This window comes from Misgurnus anguillicaudatus, unplaced genomic scaffold (genome assembly GCF_027580225.2).
Source record: "Misgurnus anguillicaudatus unplaced genomic scaffold, ASM2758022v2 HiC_scaffold_29, whole genome shotgun sequence".
Classification (NCBI taxonomy): Eukaryota; Metazoa; Chordata; class Actinopteri; order Cypriniformes; family Cobitidae; genus Misgurnus; species Misgurnus anguillicaudatus.
Genome location: NW_027395279.1, coordinates 3,634,121 through 3,658,294, shown reverse-complemented (window position 1 = coordinate 3,658,294; position 24,174 = coordinate 3,634,121). Strand labels below are relative to the sequence as shown.

Below are 24,174 nucleotides of genomic sequence, written 5' to 3'. Positions count from 1 at the left end.
ATTTTTTCTAACATTTCTTCTGCTTTTTCTGAGCACTTTAGCTTTTTCCTGATTTCCTGAAAAAGTTTAAAGTTTACTTTAAGTTCTTCAACTTTAAAAAAACCCCCTGTTGCTTCTTGTTCATGTGAATGATTCAGAAGAAATGCAACAGATAGAAATTGGTTTAACAACTGTTCTATGTTGTAATGGCGCCCTCATGTGGTTTAGTTGTGCAGACAAAAGTGCATGGTGTGTGACGGAAGATGAAGTATTAAAGCGATTACCATGAGGAAAGCACGGTGTTCTGCAGCGTAACTGAGCGGATGTTTCATTAAATTTTTCAGCAAACCGCTTTGCATCCATCATTTGAGTCGGTGTGTTCTTTCCGTGTGTCTTCTAAGTTCAGTCTGAATATCTCTCTAATTACCTCCGTTCCTGATTCTTGTAAGACTCGCACGTAAAACAACAACAAAATGCATCACACGTGCCCATGCAGGCACATTTCCGCTTACATTAGTTAGTCAAAAGTAACTTCTTGTGTCGTATTGACGGATTTCAAATCGTTCTTTTGACACGCAAGTTTCGCCTAAATACACGTGAAGATGAATTTCCTGCATTGTATTTTGATGCTTATCTTCGTGATACATGACGGTATGTGTTATAGTATTATTTTATGGAATTTATTTTAATTTTTGTATTTTCTGTGAGAAGCCTCTGTACTTTGCAGGCATTGGATAAAGTGCTTACATGGATTTTAGATGTCAATTATTCTCTTGCTGTTGTTATTTATGTTGCATGCTGTTTTTTTCTCTCTGTTTTTGTTTTTATTTCTAATGAACACACAAGAACATATTTTGAGAAATTATGGTAAACACCCAGCATTAAGTGACCATTGACTTCCATAGTAGGAAAAAATATTTTGGAAGTATTGTGATTAATGATGAAGAAAATATTTTGATAAATGATGGACACAGTTGACGGTACCCATTAAATTTCATCATATTTTTTTATTCCTACTATGGAAGTCAGTGGCTGTGTGTTTACAATCATTTCTCAAAATATCTTCTTTTGTGTTTATCAGAAAAAAAGAAATTCATACAGATTTAGAACAACATGAGGATGAGAAAATGATGACAGAATTTTCATTTTAAAGTGAACTATCCCTTTAATCTTAGTTTATTTGTCTTGTGATCATCACGTTGGTTTTCAATTTTCTGTCAAGAGGAAGGAAGTGGCTTCGATAGGCAGACGCACTTCAACTCATGACGCACTGCACACTTTTCACCTTTCTGGTTTTGTTTATCAGCTCATTCGTTGAGAGCTCCATTATTATATTATTTTACAGGAAACAACATAAACTTAACACATGAAATGTTATTTTATTCGTTCATAATCTCACAATAAACACAAATAAAAGTCTGAATTTTATTATTATTTTTTTAATAAGTGTTTGGCTTATTACCGGTTTGGTCTATAGATGGGTTGCTCGGCGACATCATAACTGCTTACGCGCAACTGAGAGTCAGAAAGAAGAGATGTTCATTGTGTTGTAGGCTAGTAGCGGTGTCTGTAAGGCAAAATGCAAAGGAGATATTGTGTGGATAATAGTACAAACAGAGTCAGTGCTGGGTGCCTGATGTTAACATACCAGTAGATGCGACAACTACGTTACTAGCGTAACATTATAATTCATACATGTACATGTATCACAGTAGCAAAAATAAAGACAGAAAAACAGATCCAACTAAAATCAAGTTTTATTTATATACAAACAATAAAGAACACTTCAATAATTAAGGTTGTTGCAGTAGCGGACCAGCTCACCAATCGGGCTTTCTGCCTCCTGGATGCGCACTCACCCTGTAATGTTTGTAATAAGGCAACCAATCTATGAACCAACAGAAAATTCAATTTGTTTCCGCTAGGTTTCAGTAAAGAGGCGAAAAGAATCAACTTTAATTACATTCTAAACAAAAGTTATTGAGATTTAACTGAATGCAGGCATGTGGAAGAAATAGATATTGATGCATTTTTTTTTTTACTTGTGCACTAAAGACATATTGTTTGGCCATGTCTGCTCACAGAAAAGTGAAAAAAGTCTCATTTTGAAGAAAACAAGCTAAAGTAAAAGCTAATACAGCGTTTTGGGCTCTTAGTGTCTCACAAAAGTGAAAGTGAGTTCCAGTGAAAAGAAGTCTTAATGCTTCATCATATAGAGACATTTGAAAAATGTCATCCTCCCAACTTTGTGTGAACAGTTTGGGGATGGCCCCTTCCTGTTCCAACATGACCAGTGCACATAGCAAGTTTAATAAAGACATGGATGAGTGAGTTTGGTGTGGAGGAACTAGACTGACCTGCACAGAGTCCTGACCTCAACCCAATAGGACATCTTTGGGCTGAATTAGAGTGGAGACTATGAGCAAGACTTTCTTGTCCAAAATCAGTGTCTGACCTTACAAATGTGCTTTTAAAAGAATGTTCAAAAAATCCTCATAAACACACTCCTAAGACCTTGTAGAAAGTCTTCAGAGAGGAGTTGAAGCTTTTATAGCTGCAAAGGGTGCAGGGCCAACTCCATATTAAGCCCTATGGATTAAGAACAGGGTGTCATGCTCAACAATTTATGTATTTTTTATAAATATGATGATGCAGTTTAGACCCATCGGTCTCCATCAAACTGGAGATATTAGACCAAAGGCTCAGCAGGATTATCATGATAGAGTCCATTTCTTCACTGTGACCAGATGTTGAGTTTAAACAAGTATTTTTTATATTTTCAAATGTTATAATGCACCAAAACTGAAAAATGTGTAATGTATAAGACAACATAAGTTAGATCACTTATTTAAATTTGTTATCAGTTTACAAATTTGACAACTGTTGATGTTTAGATGAAATGTTAAGATTGTTGTGTTGAAATCAGAAATCTGTGGTTAAGAGGAAATCTAAATGGTCCTGTAATCTTCCCCAAATATGGTAAAAGACCCTCAACCATTCCCTTTAGAAGAAGAGGAGTGAATTCTAAGCCAGACCCCTTAAACCAGCAGTCATTCATAGCCTGATAAAAACCTAAATTATGCTTAAATTGTTGTTTCTAATGGGTCTGAAATGGTGTTTTTTTCTTAAATTATTCTTAAATATTAATAATTAATTCTCTTAAACGTGCAGATACTCTGGAGTTAAATGTTCAAGGCTCTGCTACTCTGGTTGTTCCTCTGGGGGGTTCAGTGGTTCTGCCCTGCTATGTTGAAACACCTTTAGTAATGGAGAGGGTGAGGGTGGAATGGACAAGAACAGATTCAGACATTCTGGTTCATCTGTTTCAAAATGGAGATATTAGACCAGAGTCTCAACATCAGGATTATCATGATAGAGCTCATTTCTTCACTGAAGACATTAAACATGGAAACTTCTCACTCCTGTTGAACAATCTGACAGCTGAAGACAAGGGGGTTTATAGATGTAAAGTTTACAGCAACAAGGATGCTGACAAAACTTTGGTTACAATAAAAGATGTTGGTAAGTGATGATGATCATTTTAGAACGGCATTTGATTGATTAAAACAATGCTTGTACTATTGAATCAGTCTTACCTGTCATACTTCTCGTTTTTCTTTTAGAATATTTGATAGTGTCAGGATCAGATCAGTTGATATTTGGGTATGTGGGTGATGATGTCACTCTGAGCTGCTCTGTGAACTCTCACATCAAACCTGAAGAGATTGAAGAGGTTTCATGGAGGAAAACCAATAAAGGCGAACCCATCACAGTTCTTCTCTATCAATACAATGAAACTTTATCAGAATCATCAGATGAGCGATACAGAGACAGAGTTGAGTTCTTCAGTGATGAAATCCACAGAGGAAACTTCTCTCTCAGACTGAAGAGAGTCAGAACTGAAGATAAAGGAGTTTACATCTGTCAAGTGTTTGCTGGACGACTTTCAGCCAACACAACTGTAATACTGGAGAGACTGGGTGAGTTATAGTGAACAATACAAACCTGACAAACATGCTGTGTTGATTTTTTGCAATACTAGAAGAAGTGGTTATTTACAGTATAGGCTTTATATCAAAAGGACTTTTATTACACACTTTATATTAGAGTGTGTTAAAATTAAAAGGCTGGACGCCTTCAACGGACGCTTTGTCGAAGGCAATGACTCAGAAGTCCAAAAAGAGAACTTTAGAGACGGTCTAGGATTCATAGTGTAAATAGGAGTTGCTATAAATTAAAAAAAATAAAGTTGAATTAGCTTAAAGGTGCATTGTGTAACTTCTAGAAGGATCTTTTGACAGAAATGCAATATAATCGACATATTTATCAGTGGTGTATAAAGACCTTACATGATGAACTGTATTGTTTTTATTACCTTAGAACGTGGGTGACAAACCCTGTTCCTGGAGATCTAACCTCCTGCATATTTTAGTTCCAACCCAGCTTCAACACTACTGACTCTAATTTTTAGGTAGCCCTGAAATGCTTGATTGCCAGGTTCAGGTGTGTTTGATTGGGTTTGGAGCTGAACTCTCCAGGAACAGGGTTGGTCAACACTGCCTTAGAATAAGGTGTTTTTATCTACATACACCACAGGTCTCCTTATGTGGAAGTTATCATTATGTTTAGCCCTAAACGGACAAACTGTTCTAAAGAAGTGCGTTTCATCCCCATGTTGTCTCAGATGAAGATATGTTTGTCCTGTGGCAGCTACCATATGTTTTGAAATTGAAGGGTGAGCTATTGGTTGCAATTCCCAATCTCACCACTAGATGCCCTTAAAATGTATGCACACTACCTTTAAGTTATTTTCAACCTTTACATTTTTATAATTTATTGCAAACCCTCACCACACTCTAAAAAACGATTCGTTGGCTGAACAACCATAACTTATGAAAGTAATTGGATTAAACACAAAAAACTTAGTATTTATAACTTTTCAACCTCTACTTACCATATTTAGTATGTGTAACACAAAAATTTAAGTTACCAGGTGAACTTAAATGTATCCAAAAATAAAATGAAAAAACATAAGTAATGCTAACTACTATAACAATTGCATCAAAATTAAGTAAATCTAGCATAAACTTTTAAGTAACTATAGAGCCACGTGATTTCCCATGATGCCTTTCCAGCCAAAAATTATGACATCTGTCGTAGCCATTTTGTGAAGCACAAGCCCTGTAAAAAATCCAACTTCAAAATTTTCTTTTAACAAAAAACAAAGTTTTTCTTGTTGAAGGGCATCAGTTCATTAATTTGTGTTCACTGAATGAAATAAGCATAATCATCCTGCTAACAAATATCATTTGTTGACTGGAGTTTTAAGTTTTTGTCCAATTTGTTAACCCAACTTGCCAAATTGAGTAATCTGAACAAGCAATTTAAAAAAAAACAATGGTCTGAATAGTTCCCAGCATGCATTGCGACATGTTCACTTCTTTGGTTAATATTTACTAAAAAAGATGACTGTTTTAATGTTTGCTGGGTTTATTTATGTTGATATGTTGTTAATGTTAGTTATATGTTGTATTTAGAGTTATTTTGAAAAAATTATGTTTGTTCATTGTTACCATGATTGAGAAGTGTGTGCTCAGTGTAGAGGGCAACACAGTGGGTTAGCGCATCATAGTTTCCTCACAGCAAAAAGGTCTCTGATTCAAGCAAGAGCTAAGTCAGACAAAGACTTTGTTCAGGAGACCTTTCTGTGTACACTAAATTATGTATACCTTTCTGTGTATACTAAATTGCTCCAACTTCACTCTAAAATATCTGTTGGATTTACTTAAAAAGTGTGATGCAAAAATGGTGCATATATATTTTAAGTAATCCCAACTTGGAATAATTTTACTTAAAATAAACAAGAAAATATGTGTTATATGAACTTAAATATTTGAGTTCATCATCATTCTTTACTTAAAAATTTAAGTAAATAAAACACAGGTTTTCTTGTAAATTTTAAGTAAAACTATCAAAGTTGGGAATACTTAAAAAGTGTGATGCAAAAATGGTGCATATATATTTTAAGTAAATCCAACACATCATTTTTTAGAGTGCAGTCAAGAAAGTTGAAATGAATTGTAAATTCAAGTTGATTAAACTTAAAAATGTAAGTGCCGCTCGAGGAAAGCAGGATGCATTTTGAGGGTGTGTAACTGATGTGTGTGTGTTACAGGTTTCTCAGCTCTACATATATTGGTGTTGACTCTCTGTATTGCTGCATGTGGATCGGCTCTTCTGTTCTACTCTCTCACATACTGTACATTAAATAGTAAAGGTATGCTTTTTCAGCTGGGACAAAGCTACAAGACATTTATTGAAACATTGTTTTCCAAATACTTTTTATTTACATTCTAGGCATAAAGGTGCTGCTTCATGTTTGTCTTCACTTTTGCCCGAATATTATGATGTTACTGGCTTTGGTCCTCTGGTATGCTGCTGAAGGTATTTCAATGTTAATTGAAAATATTTTTTCTAAATCTATTTGAAGATTAATTCAGTTCTTTCTAAAAATGTATCTCTTTGAGAAAACGCTTCTCTGCCAATGACGAGTTTTTATAAACGGGTTGCAAGTTTACAAACATTGCAGGGTGCGCGCGCATCCAGGAGGCAGAAAGCCCGATTGGTGAGCTGATCCGCTACTGCAACAACCTTAATTATTGAAGTGTTCTTTATTGAATAAAACTTGATTTTAGTTGGATCTGTTTTTCTGTCTTTATTGTTACTGTGATACATGTATGAATTATAACCTTAGGCTATTAACGTAATAGTCTCATCTACTGGTATGTTAACATCAGGCACCCGGCACTGACTCTGCTGGTACTATTTTCCACGCAACAACTCCTTGGCATTTTGACTTACAGACACCGCTACTAGCATACAACACAATGCTCTTCTCTTCCTTCTGCCTCTCGGTTGCGCGCGCAACCAGTTAATGACGTCGCCGTGCAACCCGTCTATAGCAATCCATATTTCCGCTAATATCCACCAGGTGGCACTCTTACCCAACTTATACAACTTTGAAGCACTCACTAATCCAAAAGCAGTAAATACTCTGTGTATGCTTTGATCATCACTCTGAATCTGATCTCTAACAAAAGTATTTTACAAAAATGCAATTCTCATCTTTTTGCTCAAAATTTTTTATTTTTGAAAAGCCTACACATATTTAAGAGGTGATAAAAAGAGAACAAATGAAAGCAGTTTCAAATCAGGTGGTCTGTTCTTTCATTTGATATTGTTTGATTATATATTTAAAGAAGAACATATTCTGAAAGGCTTTTAAACTTTTGTTAAAATGCTGGTGCTGGTTGGCAACTTTTTTCAAAAAAACGCTGGCAGGGAAAGAGTTAAAATGACTATGCAAATGACAGCCAGACATTAAGTTCTATCACTTTATTTTCTTAATACTCTGACATGTCTTCTAACATTTTTTCATGGGTTTCAGGATCTTTGCTTGAGACAGTCTCTTTGCTTGAGACAGTCTCTTGCTGTACGCTCTATATTTTGAGGCCTCTGAGGTTGTTTTGGGTTACACCCCATATCAGTGATTTTCCAGGTTTGACTTTTTAAAAAATTAATACTCAGATCTTTAGATTTCTCATAATGTTATTGTCTAATAGATTGTATGTATTTTTATTTTACAATAAATTAATTCTATAAAATATGTTATCACCATTACAGTACTTTTATACACACTTACAAGATTTGATCATCTCTTTTTGCAGACAAATTTATTTACCTAATCAAGTCTTCACATGCTGATCAGTATTTTCCTGCTGTCACAGTAGCAATGTTTTCAGGTTGGTAAATCCATAATAAATATTGTTATATTGACATTTTGTATTACAACAAAGTAATGGTTACAAATTCAATTTACATAATTTAAATCACAAGAAAAAAACTTTCAAAAATCTATTAATTTATTCTCTTTACGTGACATTGTTAAAGTTGATGTAGTGCTTTGTTTATTTTTTTTTTAAATGATATTTATATATATATTTTAATTTGTTTGTGCTAGCTCTGTTAGCAGAACATTTCAAAGACTTCAACACAATCACTGTGATGTTTATCTGTGTATCACTGGGCCTGCTGTGTCTGAGCTTTGTCATAAGTGAGTGAACTCACCTCAAATGTGTATCTTTTTTAAATGCACAAACATTATAAAACATAAAGATATGTTAAGCATTTTATAGAGGAAGCCATTTTATGCACTTTTGAACTGAATACAACCTAAATATGTCAGCCTTTGTTTCAATACACTTTCTTAAAATTTAGTTGTACCCTCTAAAGAAAACACTCAAAAACAAGTTTTTTATACTTGGTTTTCTAGAATATGTTGTGTTCATATTCTGTTTGTGTTTCTCTTACCTAATCAAAAACTTTTAGATAAATGCTATTTAAGCTTTACAATCATATTTATTGAGAAGAGCAATTGTTAAGTATAATAATGTTGCTTATGACCACAAGAAAACACACAAAAATAGTTTGTGACTTTAATGTAAGAAATTCATACAAGAGTACCCCCTCTTAGAGAGTTCTTTGCCATGAGGTGCCATGTTCAACATCCAGTGGTCAGTATGAGAGAATTGTACTAAAAGCATCAAATTTGAAATGTTGTAATACAAGATACATTTTATGGTCCTGTCAAGCAGATAAAAATGAAGATATTTGCATGGTTAAACAAGGCCTACATCTATTATCATATGCTGAAATATGAGGGATGTACTCACGTTTGTCACATACTGTGTTTGTTTTTCATTTTTGTGATAGATTTGGCTAAATGCTGTATGAAGTTGCTCTCAGTCTTTGGAGAATCGTGTCAACTAAAGAGCAATGAAACTATTAAGAGTGTTGCTGCCTGTTGCTTTTATTTGCTGCCTTTAGCACAAGTTGGTCTTTTCTTCTACCCTCTTATTGGCTTCTGGACAGGTAAGCAAGAAACTTTCAGATTCTAGCGGATAGTGAATTAGTTGTCATCTTCTGTAACTTCCTCTCTCTTTTATAGTATTAATTGCTGCAGGGTTGCCAGCGCTCGCTGGTGTGTGTTTTTTACTCAAGTGTTGGACTGGCAGAAAAATGACACAACAGCGCAGTATGTTAATATTCTATCTGCTCTATTAAAACTGCATTCATCAGTGAGCTTTGTTGAATATAATGTAGTTGATATTATGTGTGATTTAGTGCTTTAACTTTCTCTGCTCAGTTTTTTTTTATCTAGATAAAGCGGTATGGATACTGATGTGTGTAATGAGTGTGCGGATGATTTACGCTTACATTGATTTCCTAAGAAATAAAGGAGGTGTGAATATTTTTATTAATTGTATTGAAACTTAATTTTTTTATATTTCTTATTTAAATTGAATGTTTTAATTGAACTTACTTTTGTTTCTAAAAATAAATAAAGCTGTGGTTTTGTTGACAGGTAATGTAGGACTGGTTTGTATGGCTGGATTTTCTCAAGCGTTGTGGGTGAACATATTTTCTGAAGTCCAAGTCAATTATCTGAGTAAAGTATTCGTTTTCTTCTTTCTGCTTCTTTTGTTGTTTTTCAAGCATAAGATCTGGATTAGTTTTTTGATCACAGCAAAGTTTAAGTATTTCTACTACAGCCACTAATTCAAATTTCACTTTATAATGAATACCACAGTATACTGTACTAGGATAGACATTTTTTTAACAGAATACTATTAAAGCTCCCATAACACACATTGTTTCTGCCCATCTCATGTTAATCTTGAGTAGTAGTATTACATTCTTCATATCTCTGAAGATTCAATAAGGCTGGCTTACTTGGAAAGCTGAAGAAGACTTTCTTCTCCTTCCATCCAAAAACACACTTCTTTTGTGCCATTATTGAGTCTTGATACTTGTCCTGTGACAAATATGCAAAGTGCATTCGGCACAAAAATACTCTGTCACACGGCCACCTGCTGTTTAAAAAAGTCAGAATGCATGAAATGCCGTTACCCCCCCCCCCTTAAAATTTTCTATTGGCATATAAGTAAAATGTAATTGTAAATTTGTTGACAGCTACTAACTAGATTAACATAATCAGACCAGTATTACTTTACAGACATTTGCAGAAAGCTTTACAGTCTTCAGCATACATTTACTAACTTTGCATAAATCAGCCAGCACAAATATAACAATATTTAAAAAAATATATATATATAACAAAGTGTTGAAGGTGACACGTTATAAAAGCTTAATAGCGCTTTTGCACTATCAGGCCTGTGCGAGCCAGGGCTTCAAACGGGCCTCACGGAGCCAATAGCCTACGACCTCCAGCTGTGTAGTCAAAATCAAGACGCGTTAAAGTAAATAAGTGCAATCATTTTTTTTTACAAAAACGTTTCACTCTGCTCTACAGGGTTTTGGAACAAAAACGTTTTGTTCCTGTTTGGATCAGTCGGTCTTGTTCTCGTGAACTCTGTGGCACTGATGACAGACTTGATATTTAAAGCTGGTGAGACTTTATATTGATATTCTTAAAGGAACACGCCCAGATTTTGGGAACTTAGCTTATTCACCGTATCCCCCAGAGTTAGATAAGTCCATACATACCTCTCTCATCTCCGTGCGTGCTGTAACTCTGTCTGACGCAGCCCCTCTAGCTTAGCTTAGCACAAAGTCTAGAAGTGAATGGCTCCAGCTAGCAAACTGCTCCCAATGAGTGACAAAATAACGTGAACATTTTCCTATTTATATGTTGTGATTTGTAACTCTGGGGGATATGGTGAACAAGCTAAATTCTCAAAATCTGGGCATGTTCCTTTAAGGTCATGATGAAGAGCATGTGCTGGGTGCATCTCATAAGCAGATCTACATTATAACGGCGCATTCACACGGGGCGTAAGCGTTAACGCTTAACGGAAGGCTTGTCTGAAGCGTGCCCAACAGCCAATCACAGTGGCCGCTACACATGCTCCGTTCTTCCATAAACGTAATTGGCTGGCTCTGTCTAGGTAATTTGCATAAGGCGATCTGATTGGCTGACGCACGCGTTGCCGCTTGAAAAGTTGAGAAATGTTCAACTTCTGCCGCAAGCAACGGCACTGACGCGGCGCCAACGGATCCACAATTCAGTTCAGCAACGCATGACGTCACCCATTAAAAGTGAATGGGAAGCGTTAACGCTTACGCCCCGTGTGAATGCGCCGTAAGATACTATACTGTGCATTACACTGTTAAAAATGTGTTTTCATCCTCAGTTAACGGTAAACGTCTGGTTGAACATCAGAGGATTGTTGTCTTCCCCTGTGAATGCCTCTTTACCATACCTCTTCTGATTTTACCCATTTTTAAACCCTGTGAGTAAAAATGTAATTTAGTTTTATAGTGTATAAACAAAATGACTGTAGTAAATGTGTTGTTTATGCTCTAGCAGTGTATTATTGTGCTTAACTATTTAAATGTGATATTAGGGCACACCTTAATTAGCTGATCTAGGTGTGTTTGATTAGGGTTGGAGCTAAACTCCAACTTGGTAACCCCTGCTTTAGGAGGTTATTTAATATGGTTAAAGGTACTATAGACCTTTTGCGAGTCGACATCACAGTTACGTCACGCGGGCAATGTGGTGGCAGAAAAACAGGGGAAATAAATGAGACACGAGTGAAACGAACAATATAACTCACTAGAAAATGTCTTGTTGTGCTGTTGAGTGTCAGATTATGAATGCCAAAATAGATTACCTTCATTTTATAGTATACCGTCGTCGAAGACACCATTTGAAGATAATTGTAGGTGTTTATGGTTGCAAATCTTTTAATAATTTGAATAGAAAATAATTAGAGAAGATATCCGGTGTTCTGTCGAAATCTGTTCCCTCTATATGTCTCTTATAGCGTTTTTATCACGTTACGTTTATAATTTATTTTGAAAGATTAAAGCTTTGAATGAGTTCATAATATCAATAATAGTACCATTTATTAAAGTTTTCATATTTTTTTGGTTTCTATTACTTCTTTTTACCTTATATCTTAGTGTCTTCTTCCTGTTTGTTCTAAATTATGGTGTTTACTAATAATTATATAACACACACACACACACACACACACACACACACACACACACACACACACACGATGTAAAGTGTTAATAATATATAAACAGGCCTATACAAATTAATTTGTATGTAAACATAATAGTTTTAGAACAAACACGTAGGCTAAAAATATAAGGAAGAAATTGAAAACAGGAAATGATGAAATATTTAATAAATGATATTATACAGAATACATGAAAGTATAACTCTTAGCCTATATGTACTTTAGCGATTCATACTGTAAAAATAATTGATTTACCAATAAAGAACAATACATATACATTACATGCATGCACATATCAGTAGCCAAGCCATTTAAACTTTTAATTTATTTAAAAAATAAACGAACTTGGTGAAAACGTTATAAGAAACATTACACTAAAGAGAAATATAGGGAAAACAGACTTCTACAGAACTCCGGATCCATAAAATCACAATTTAACGCTAAAACACTTCACACCCCTATTGCGGAGCTGTTACTTTCTGCCACCAGTTGGGCTCCGCCCACAAAAAACGTCATCACGCAAAAGGTCTATAACAGGAGTGGGGAACCTTGAGTCCTGGAGGGCCACTGTCCTGCAGAGTTTAGTTCCAACCCTAACCAAACACACCTGAATTTCATTTCCAAGTAATCCTGAAGACTTGAATTAGATTTTTCAGGTGTGTTTAATTAGGGTTGGAACTAAACTCTGCAGGACAGTGGCCCTCCAGGACCAGGGTTCCCCACCCCTGGTCTATAACATACATTCAAAATATACATACAAAATTTTGGATTGTTTTAACTCATGGTTAGGTCAAATATGGACTAAGTTATTAATAACAGTGTACTTGGTTGTTCTTACCCAACCCTGGGTTAAAACAACCCAGCTTTTGGGCTGAAATTTCCTAGCATGTTATTTATGGCAACAGTTTGTTCAAAGTTAAATGAATATTAAACATTAACAAGTCTTTATCTTTACAGAATAAAACTAAAATAACAGCCTCATGCAAAGCATTATGGGAACCAAAATCTGAAAGAAAAAACAGAAAAAGGCTGATTAGGATTTCTGGTTTCCAGAATGCTTTGCAGCTCCAGTGTCTTTGGTCTTCTTTGTATTTACTGAGACTGATTAATACATTGTCTGCTCTCACACTTTAGGGACAGCTTTCAGATCAGAATCTCACCGGGACTCTCTGGTTGGTATATTTAATATGATTTGTAAGAAAGCTACATTAATTAAAGAACAATGAGTTTAATAAGATCCATGTCAGCAAAAGCAGAAATATTTGTTTCAAATGTCTTCTTTCTACCACAGGATTTTGATGGGACTCATGCTGAAAAGTGGACCCATTTTAACCAGAACCAGAGGACAGGAGAATCTTTTGAAATGAAAGTTGTAAGAGTACCTTTGAGCAATGAGGAGGAAGAGGAGGATATCACCTGACCTGACCTGAGGTCTTTCAGCCTGGTCCGTATTGAGAGAAGTCATTCAGGCATATATCTTTTTTTGTTACTCCCAAATAACAACCGCATAAAATTAAAAACAAGCCTTATTCGGCAGTTTTATGCTTAAAAATATATGGCTTAAAGGAAATGTTCTGAAATGTTTCATTTTTTAAAAAAATTAGCTGAAAAAGATCACATTGATATACTTACTTGTGTGGCGAGTAGCTGTGTAATAAGCAGGATAATGTACAACCAGCTTGTTGATATCCTAAATAAGTCCATCTAGGGTTATACAAGACTCATCTGCTTAAGTTAATGTAAACTGGTAGAGAAGAAGCATTAACTCTTTCACTGGGTGCTTCCGAAAGTGCTAAAATACTGCATCCCAAGTTGGGGAGACATCCATGCACATCCGAATACAATGATTGCTGTACATCCTGTTTTGATACCATCATCAGGTCGATTTCTTAAAGCAGCATAAATGTATTCTTCGCTTCCCTCAATTTCGCATAATTCTTTGCATGTGCGGGTAATGTGATTGGGAGCCTGATCTCGTTCGGAAAAGTAAAATGGCAGCCAAGAAAGCGCTGAGCACTGTTTTAAAGCAAATATATAAAATGTTCACTTTTTACAACTTCAAATGCATTTCTAGCGAATTGTAGTATTGTAGTTTTTAAATATTTGATTAGTTACCACAAAGGAGCTTTTTGTTTATAATTCAAAAAGAATTTTGTTACGCTGCCTATGAAGGTTGTCCAAATGTGTTTTCCTGAGCTGCCTTCATGCCGCCAAGGCAATAAGTCACTGCCTAAACTTTCAGACATAGCCACTGTATCAATGCAGCTTAACTGACCTGCTAATTTAGTACTTTTAAGTTTTAATGTATTATGTCTTATTTATGATGTGAATACAAAGTGTTTTATTAATATTATTATGCTTTAACTTTAAAAAAACTTTTGCCAGTAAATAACATACATTTAAATCTACAGTACACTGTAAAAAATAAAAGTACATTTTACGGTAGAAAACTGGCAGCTGCGGATGCCACAACTTTACTGTCAAAAATACGGTAGTAACATTATTGGTTTTACGGGATTGCATTTTTTATAACTTTCTATTTAACATGTTTATGTTGCTAAAACAGTATGTATAATATCTGTCAAATTCTTTATATTGTAATATTTACTGTGTAATGTAAAGGTTTATGTTGTAATAATTACGGTTCATTACCATCTATTTTATAGTTCAGAACTGTCTAATTTAAATGCTACACTGTAAAATAAATCATAAAAAAATGACAAGTACTTTTTCTATTATGTTTACAGACATTTCCTTTGATTCCTTTAAAATTCTGTAGATTTACAGTACATTCTCGGTAGTCTTTATGGACACTTAAATTCGCCTATGAAACGCAACAATGATGACAATCAACAACAAAGCTTCATGCCGCAATGCATGCTGGGTACCAGGATTGTAGAAAACTCATTCATAACTCCCATGCATCATACATTCTGACATGAAAAAATTGTGCAACTTTCATAAAATTTACTGTCACCATTGTTGAGATATGTAAACCAATTGTTGATGTATCTGTAAAGCAAAAAAAAAAAAAAAAAAACTAAAGCAGTCTTGTTCAAAACAGTGCCATTTTCACAAAACATAATTTTTTGTGCTTAACTCTTTATTGTTCTTTATCATTTTATGTTTAAATGATAGGCATGACATATAAGCAATCCATCTTAAATCATGTGATAGGTTTTTTTTTTTTGCTGTGTTATATAAAATTTATTGTAAATCAAAACATTTCTCAGGTAATATTAACTGCTGCACTTTTTGTATGTTGAACACTTAATTTTCAGCAAAACGAAACTGTGATTTAAAGCATTTTCTGTGAATTAAGATGACTTATCACCAATTTAGGTCATACCACCCATTTTAAACCATCAGAGAAATATGTAAAAACAGTGTTTTGTTGTATTTTTTGTGTACTTGCAAGTTCGACTTGACTTTATTTTGAAATTTAAAAGTATAAATATTTGTTTGAATATTTTAATAAATGTTTTTGTTTCATGTCCTGTGTGGTTCTTTGTTTCAGAGATATTGCAGTATAACTCCGCTCCAAATGATAAGATTTCATGAAGGCAGACATTGAAAACGTACTTAGAATATCCCACAACTTAACCTTCTGCTGATAATTTATTTGTACTAAAAATAAGAATAATAAAATGAACTTTTATGCTTGTACAGTATAATGTACCGTTTATTTTACAGTAAATGAACCAGCCACAATAAAACAATAACACCTATTACAAACCAAAAACAAAGAATGTAAAAGAGACACCTGGTTTTCTTGCAGTGTGCAAATGTTGAAAAGGATATGAATCATTGCAGTTGGTTAGCTGTACTAGTTGGTTTTTAGTAGATTATTTTAAAATGTAGGACACCAAAATCTTTCTAGAGGATATTGTATTTAACTGTCCCAGAGATACATGTTTTTCCTCTTGTTTGTAGTTCTTCAGAAACAGTAATTCACTGTTTAATTCAGTAAATCGGTAACTGGTCGATTCTTTGACGTCATACGGCGTTCAGTCTGCGCAGCGCCGCATCAAGCACTTCACCAATATAACAACTGCTATCTGATTGGTCGTTATCGCTAAATCCCCCCCACCGCTAACCAAATTGGTCCAATCAGCATGGGCCTCAACCAACGTCGTCCTTTACAGCCAATCAGTTACGTGTACGGATCGAACGTCACTATACGTAATTAATATTCATAAGTTGTACAATCACACACGGAACTGTGGAAAACAACCGAGCGTTGAGAAAAGTGAATGAAAAACCGTAAGTTTTTAGTTTTCCCAGTTTTAAAATACGTTTTTACCTTTTAACACGCAACATTCAACGACAAAAATGTCGCTATCTGTAATAATATAAAGCGTTTTGTGCGTTAACGTTGTTTACTGCAGTTTGAATCGAACATTACGTTAACGTTACTGTTTTGATGTATTATCTTTCTCTAAATGAATAATAGGCGTTTTTCTGTATACTCCAGTTTGTTTATCTTAGTTTATTTGACATCACAAAGCGTTAATTATCGTAAAATAAAGTTTGTATTGATGTCTGGTGGGTTGTGGTCCGAAAATGAAGTTTTATCGATCTCATTAAGCTGTTGATTCACGCTTAGTTGTTTTAGAAATAAATTGCATGCTCTTAACTAAATAAATACACTAGATAGTGAAGTATTGTTTAATATACTTCTAATATGATGTGTTTCACTGAAGTAACCATTTAAAAACTTCATTACTGTTTAGATAAGTTACTCATTTACTAGTGAGTGTTGGTCCCATTTCAAATCATATTGTTTGTATTGATATATTTTTGCTTTTACCAGAGCAGAATGATAGTTGCATGCCTTTGTCCGCAAATACGTCATCATTGTAGTGCATTTTAAACACACACTTTGATTTTATTTGAAACATCTCCTTGTTTCATTTGCAATGGGGCAAATGTTTTGCTTGTAGTCTAATATTCTCGTGTATATGACTAGATTTGCTTTATAATAGTATTGAGATTGTGAATCTTTTACAGATGTGGATTTTTATAACATGACTCGTATACACTGGCACATTTCTGACAGACATGTTTGTCAATAGCAGTTCTTTTTGGTTTTTTACCTTATTGTTGTTTCAGGTCTCATATACATCATCTAAAAGTTTTGATGGCATCTGCAGAGTAAATGAAGTGAGGTGCGGAAGAGAAGTTATTGATCACCGTCGGTCCATCTGAAACAGAATGGAGAACTCATCAACCAGAGATGAATACAAGATCCAATCATTTGATATGGAGACACAGGCGCTCCTCAAAACCGCTCTGAATGGTCAGTTAACTGTTTTGCATTGACCTGTTTCACTGTCAGAATGCTAATAATGTCTTTATCTTGTACAGATCCAGGGTCAGTTGATCTGGATAAAGTATCCAGTGTTATAGTCGAGCAGTCTCTGAAGGACCAGGCCTTTAGCAGAGAGGCTGGACGAATCTGTTACACTATAGTCCAGGTAAACAAAGTACAGACACACGTTTACATCATCATGATTAAACTAGAGAAGAGATAAAAGCAATTGTATTTGTATAATTTCTGTAGCATTTGTCTTGCCGTTTTATCATATTAGGTTCATAAGTAGGGCTGTGTTTTGGCAAGGATAATATATCACAATGCATAGGTCACGATACAAATTATCATGATATCCTGCAGTACAATATATACACTCACCTAAAGGATTATTAGTAACACCATACTCATACTGTGTTTGACCCCCTTTCGCCTTCGGAACTGCCTTAATTCTACGTGGCATTGATTCAACAAGGTGCAGAAAGTATTCTTTAGAAATGATGGCACATATTGATAGGATGCATCTTGCAGTTGATGGAGATTTGTGGGATGCACATCCAGGACACGAAGCTCCCGTTCCACCACATCCCAAAGATGCCCTATTGGGTTGAGATCTGGTGACTGTGGGGGCCATTTTAGTACAGTGAACTCATTGTCATGTTCAAGAAACCAATTTAAAATGATTCGAGCTTTGTGACATGGTGCATTATCCTGCTGGATCAGAGGATGAGTACATTGTGGTCATAAAGGGATGGACATGGTCAGAAACAATGCTCAGGTAGGCTGTGGCATTTAAACAATGCCCAATTGGCACTAAGGGGCCTAAAGTGTGCCAAGAAAACATCCCCCACACCATCCCATACACCTTTGCATTAATGAGAAATTGAACAGGTGTTCGTAATTATCCTTTAGGTGAGTGTATTGAGATGCATTTTAATCAAAACTAGAGCTGTAAATACAATTTGTGTGTGTATCCCTTGCGTTATTGTGGTATGTGCTTCACAAATACATGACAAATAAAAACGTACATTAAACTGAAACATTCATAAAACTGAAGTAGTGAGTTTGCTATAAAATGTTCAGATACTACAGGTTAAGAAAAGAGATGCGTACACGAAAATCTAAAAAGAACTTGTTGTCTAGAAGCCACAAAAAAGTTCAAAACGTTTTCCAGATCAAATCTTCATTAGATCTCGGAGACGTATAGTGGAATTATTTTGAGCTTTCGGCCCAATTTTTTTGTGCGGACCTCCTTTATTTTTTATTCTTAGTTTTATTTTTGGATCTATGCACCGGCAGAAGTTTTGTGTATCACATTTGTTTGGACTCTTTTCTGGTGATACGCTTTTTCAGTCTCTAACAAAATTATCATAATAGTTAGCTTTATCAATAGTTTTGCACAGCCCTAGTTGTAAGTTCTTTTACTGTAATTTAGTGTATTAGTGTTTTTTGTATGGATATAAGTACATTTACATTTATGCATTTGACAGATACTTTCATCCAAAGTGGCTTAAAGAGCATTTAGGGCAGTGGTTCTCAAACTGGGGTCCGGGGCCCCCAGGGGGGCCGCGAGATGGTGCCAGGGGGGCCCCAGTTTTATGACATTTTATAAAATACATTCATTTATCATGAATTCTGTGTAATTAAACCTAAAAAAATAAGGCTACTAAACAACAGCACTACTTTGTATAAATTAAAATGTTTAGTTTAATTAAAATGTTACATTTAAGAACAGATTTTGTCATAAATTTTCTTTGGGGGGCCGCGAAGGAATGCACCGTACACAAGGGGGGGCGCACGTGGAAAAGTTTGAGAACCACTGATTTAGGGCATGTCAAGGCCGAAGTATAGTTTTTTTACGCATATGTAAGCGTCCGCGTACAGTGCACGTTATGCAATTTTCGTCACCAGAAGAGTAAGCGCGTACTGTAAATGGTAAATGGTAAATGGACTGCATTTATATAGCGCTTTCATAGACCAATGGCCATCCAAAGCGCTTTACATATTGCCTCACATTCACCCATTCACGCACACATTCATACACCGACGGCGGTGTCAGCCATGCAAGGCGCCATCCAGCTCGTCGGGAGCAGCTGGGGTTAGGTGTCTTGCTCAAGGACACCTCGACACTTGGTCAGGTGGAGCCGGGGATTGAACCACCAACCTTCCGATTTGTAGACAACCTACATGAACCACTCGACCACTGCCGCTGTAAGCACACCAGCGGATTTTTGAAGCCTCGCGTATGTAGTATGTTGGCCGCGAGAGGTATTGCAATTTGTCGCAATATGCATGCATCGAATATCAGCACATGTGTATGAGTCTAATGAAGTATGCTTTTTTAAGGCTGTGCATTTGACTGTGCCTCTATGCTTGCGTAAAACAGACGATACCCGGGGCTTTAGTGTGTTTGTTCCCTGACAGTTGAGCCCACAGATTTTGCTTATGTTATGCTTTTATTAGATTACAGTATAGTCTGTTTTTTACATGTACACGAACATGCACACACAGTCAAACGCACAGCCTTGCAAAGTATAGTTTATTTGACTCGTACGTGCACACAGACGTTCGATGCATGCACATTGACAAAATACAATGCATCTCCTGGGCTACATACTACATTCTTATAGGCACATATGCAACCTATGTGCACATTGTATTCAAAGTTTCAAAAATATGAAACCCCTGTGTACACACAAAAATTTGACTATACTTCACCCTCAATGCTTTCCCAGTTAAGCTACAGGAACACTAGCAAGTCATTCCTGTTATATGGCTACGTGTATGAGAAGCTCCGCAATTTAGCTACAGTATGATTGTACAAATGATTGTAAATTGATATTAAAAAAAACTTGAACTTGATTTTATTGCAGACAGAAGCCAAACAGAGCAATAAGTGTGTGTTTCGCCGTCAGCTGTTAAACCGACTTCAGCAGGAGTTTAATGCCCGAGAAGAGATAAGGAGGAGATCCACTCAGGAGTGGGTTTGTCTTGTGTCCTTCATCTGCAACATCTTTGATTACCTCAAGGTGAATCCCCATCTCATGAACGGTTGCCATACATGTTTAAACAAATCACCTACAGTAGATTACAATTAATGCATCATGAAAATGTAAAGATTTGCTGATTTTCGTTTACTATACTTAAATTAACACATGTATTTATTATCTTAAAGTTGTTGGCCTATGTTTAACTTCTGGTTCTGTTGGCTGCAGGTGAATAACACGCCAATGGTGCCGCTGGTTCAGCCTGTGTATGACTGTTTGTTCAGATTGGCACAGCCTGATGCTCTGAAGAACGAGGAGGAGGTGAGGTTGCATGCTTTATGCTAATGGATTAGTCAATTTTCTTAAAAAAAATCCAGATAATTTACTCACCATCATGTCATCCAAAATGTTGATGTCTTTCTTTGTTCAGTCGAGAAGAAATTATGTTTTTTTTAGGAAAACATTCCAGGATTTTTCTAATTTTAATGGACTTTAATGGACCCCAACACGTAACAGATTTAATGCAGTTTAAAATTGCAGTTTCAAAGGACTCTAAATGATCTCAAACAAGGCATATCTAGCAAAACGATTGTAATTTTTGGCAAAAAAGAAATAAAATATGCACTTTTAATCCACAACTTCTCGTTCTCCTCTGGCTGTGTGACCAGCCAGCGCGATCTCACGTAATATGTCATCACGTCAAGAGGTCACGGATGACGTATGCGAAACTACGCCCCAGTGTTTACAATGTGAAAAAAGAGGATCATTCCGTTGTTGTTGTATGTGGAATGATCCTAATTAATGTCTTTGTGTTAGTTTATTGTTTAAAATGGTCTGCAAATGTGCATTTCAAATATATGTAATGTGTGACCTTTTGACGTCATTACGCAATTACGTGAGGTCGCGCTGGCGCATCACACAACCAGAGGAAGAAGAGAAGTTGTGGTTTAAAAGTGCATTTTTTTTTCTTGCCAAAAATGACAATCTTTTCTCTAAATAAGACCCTTATGCCTCTTTTGAGATCGTTTAGAGTCCTTTGAAACTGCAGTTTTAAACTACAAAACATAATTTCTTCTCGAGTGAACAAAGAAAGACATCTACATTTTGGATGACATTGTGTTTAATAAATTATCTGGAATTTTTTTAAGAAAATGGACTAATCCCTTAAGCGATCAGCAATTTTTTCCATTAATCATTTTTTATGTGAGCGATTCAGTATTGATTTTCAATATTTTTTTTTTTTAAGCAAACGTTGAACATAGAATCTCATTAACACTAGATTGTCACCTATGTGAAAGTTTTCCAAACTGGGGTTTGGTAACCCCTGGTGGTTCGTGAGGGAATAGCAAGGGGTTAGTGAGTTGATAGAAAATAATTAATTACAATTAAGTTATACAATTTAAATTAATAATTTTAAAATAAAAACTTTTAAGAAAACATGAACATTTTATTTGTTTAATTAATTAAGTGACCATTATATAACACTACAATATATCATATCATAGAACTGAGATACAGTTATGTACTAATCAAAGAAAATGACCAAATAACTTCATAACAATAACAAAGTAACATACTATTAATAAACATACTTCAAAAACATTGTCAATAATAGGGGGACATTTCACAAGACTTTTTTTTTAAGATGTCAAATAAATCTTTGGTGTCCCCAGAGTACGTATGTGAAGTTTCAGCTCAAATACCATATAGATAATTATTATAGCATGTTAAAATTCCCACTTTGTAGTTGTGAGCAAAAATTAGCAGTTTTGGGTCCCTTTAAAAAGCAAATGAGTTGATCTCTGCACTAAATGGCAGTGCAGTGGTTGGATAGTGCAGATTAAGGGGCATTATTATCCCCTTCTGATGTCACAAGGGAAGCCAAATTTCAATGAGCTATTTTTTCACATGCTTGCAGACAATGGTTTACCAAAACTAAGTTACTGGGTTGATCTTTTTTACATAAGTTGATACAAGCACTGGGGACCCAGATTTTCATGATGTCCCCTTTAAGTCATGGGGGTTCTGCTGACAAAAAGTTTAAAAAGCTTTGTTATGTTATAACGGAGATGTTTAAAATAGTTTTGTATATTCTCTCTCTATTTCAGTTGGACTGTCTGGTATTACAGTTACATCGTATTGGAGATCAGCTGGAGAAGATGGATATGCAGCGCATGGATGAGCTGTTTTATCTTCTGAGGGACGGGTTTCTCCTGCAGGACGATCTGAGCTCAATGGGTCGACTACTCCTACTGGAGATCCTGGAGTTTCGTGCGGGAGGCTGGACCCTCAGTGACACCGCTCAGAAATATTACTACAGTGAAGTGACAGACTGACACCTCCACCAAAATTCAAGGAACCAATGGAGGAAAAACACTGGAGGCTTTATGTTTTAAGGAAGGCTTTGAGAGTTACTAGGTATGTGGGTTGACAATAGAGGATTTAACCAAGGTTAGGGTGTTCAGGTGTGTTTCTGGTGTTCTGTAGTTTTGATATGGTAAGTAGTAAGATGGCTCACTTTCTCCGTAAACATTCCTGTGGTCTGTAATAATGTTACAGATCCCAACATTCCCCAAACAAACTATTAGTGTGTGCTGTAATGCCGTTCAATTAGGGTTAAGCAACACTTTTCTGAAGATTGTTGAACCACATCTGTTTTCTGTGAAAAATAATCATTTGTAGCCAAAGTTAGGCAGCTTTTTTCAGGAAATAAAAAAGTTTTTTGTGAACACGGAGGTCTTTAATAATAAGTGATAATGAGATTTCAGCTCATGAATCTCTGCTGAAAATGTTTTTAGGCCAAAAACATATTTGCTGTTTTTAAAGGATAAGATGAGAAAAGTTTAGCAGAAGCAATATGATTCCTATGTGTGGTTTAGTGTTTAAATGCAGTACATCTTTCGGGTATATTTTATACTTTTTATATGATGTAAAAACACACAAGTGATGGAACAAAGCAAAAGACATCATAATAAATGTAAGAAGTGTGCATATTATTACAGTATCACAATGTTTATTTCCAGTGGATTACCATCCATCAGATAAAGACAGACTGGATTGAAATGTCACAAAGTAGATCAGAATATTCTAACAGTGTGAATTTCAAAAATTACATTTTAAATAAAAAATAAAGGGGACATATCATGAAAATCTGACTTTTTTCATGTTTAAGTGCTATAATTGGGTTCCCTGTGTTTTTACCTAGAAAATGTGAAAAAGATCAACACAGTAACTTAGTTTTGGTAAATTTTCTGCAAACATGTGAAAAAATAGCTCATTGAAATTTGGCTCCCCTGTGATGTCAGAAGGGGATAATACCGCCCCTTAATCAGCACTTTCCAACCACTGCACTGCCATTTAGTGCAGAGATCAGAGGGCTATTTCATAAAACTCGCTTGGAAAAGCGAGGATTAAAGTTACAAACTCGACTTGAATTAACCTAACAAATGAGGCGAGGCTAAAGCGGTTTCAAAAAAGGCAAATGAAGCTTACGCAATCCAACTAATGTGATCCAGATTTCCCTAGTCAAGATAATTGCGCGTGCACGCTATTCTTGGGCAGCCCTAGAGGTCGAGCGTGGATCAAATCGATCAAAGTTAAAGAGAAAGCGGTAATTTTTGATAAAAAATGTATGAAAATGTACTACTGACTGAAAATTATAATACTGCTGCAATAAACAAACCCATAAAATAATTGTAAAGTCCTTATGGATTAAATCCCTGCACGCAGAAACTAAATTTAAATATATTATATAATATATAAATGATGGCCCAGTGGTTAGTGCTCTCAGCAGCGCATGCGGGGATCCGGGTTCGAGCCCCGTCAATGCTTATGTAATTTTTAT

General features: G+C 35.5%; 2 protein-coding genes across 3 annotated transcripts; both read left to right on the top strand.

Moving 5' to 3' along the window:
* The first annotated feature begins 300 nt into the window (after positions 1-300).
* LOC129424086 (uncharacterized) lies at positions 301-13,452 on the top strand. Its single transcript, XM_073864956.1, has 16 exons — positions 301-630; positions 3,151-3,501; positions 3,603-3,959; positions 6,155-6,256; positions 6,337-6,423; positions 7,427-7,537; positions 7,707-7,781; positions 8,000-8,092; positions 8,752-8,910; positions 8,987-9,073; positions 9,185-9,280; positions 9,404-9,487; positions 10,352-10,447; positions 11,193-11,291; positions 13,167-13,204; positions 13,324-13,452. The coding sequence occupies exons 1-16, from the start codon at positions 582-584 to the stop codon at positions 13,450-13,452; spliced, it is 2,013 nt and encodes a 670-aa protein (XP_073721057.1). The 5' UTR covers positions 301-581.
* A 2,708-nt stretch (positions 13,453-16,160) lies between these two features.
* On the top strand, positions 16,161-23,059 carry LOC129436702 (MIF4G domain-containing protein B). 2 transcript variants are annotated; one of them, XM_055194945.2, is made up of 6 exons: positions 16,161-16,295; positions 17,145-17,331; positions 17,400-17,509; positions 20,217-20,372; positions 20,559-20,651; positions 22,439-23,059. In XM_055194945.2, the coding sequence occupies exons 2-6, from the start codon at positions 17,247-17,249 to the stop codon at positions 22,664-22,666; spliced, it is 672 nt and encodes a 223-aa protein (XP_055050920.2). In that variant the 5' UTR covers positions 16,161-16,295; positions 17,145-17,246; the 3' UTR covers positions 22,667-23,059. The 2 variants fall into 2 exon arrangements, with proteins under 2 accessions (XP_055050920.2, XP_073721173.1); XM_073865072.1 differs by having other exon boundaries at positions 16,199-16,295; positions 17,186-17,331.
* Positions 23,060-24,174: the final 1,115 nt, after the last annotated feature.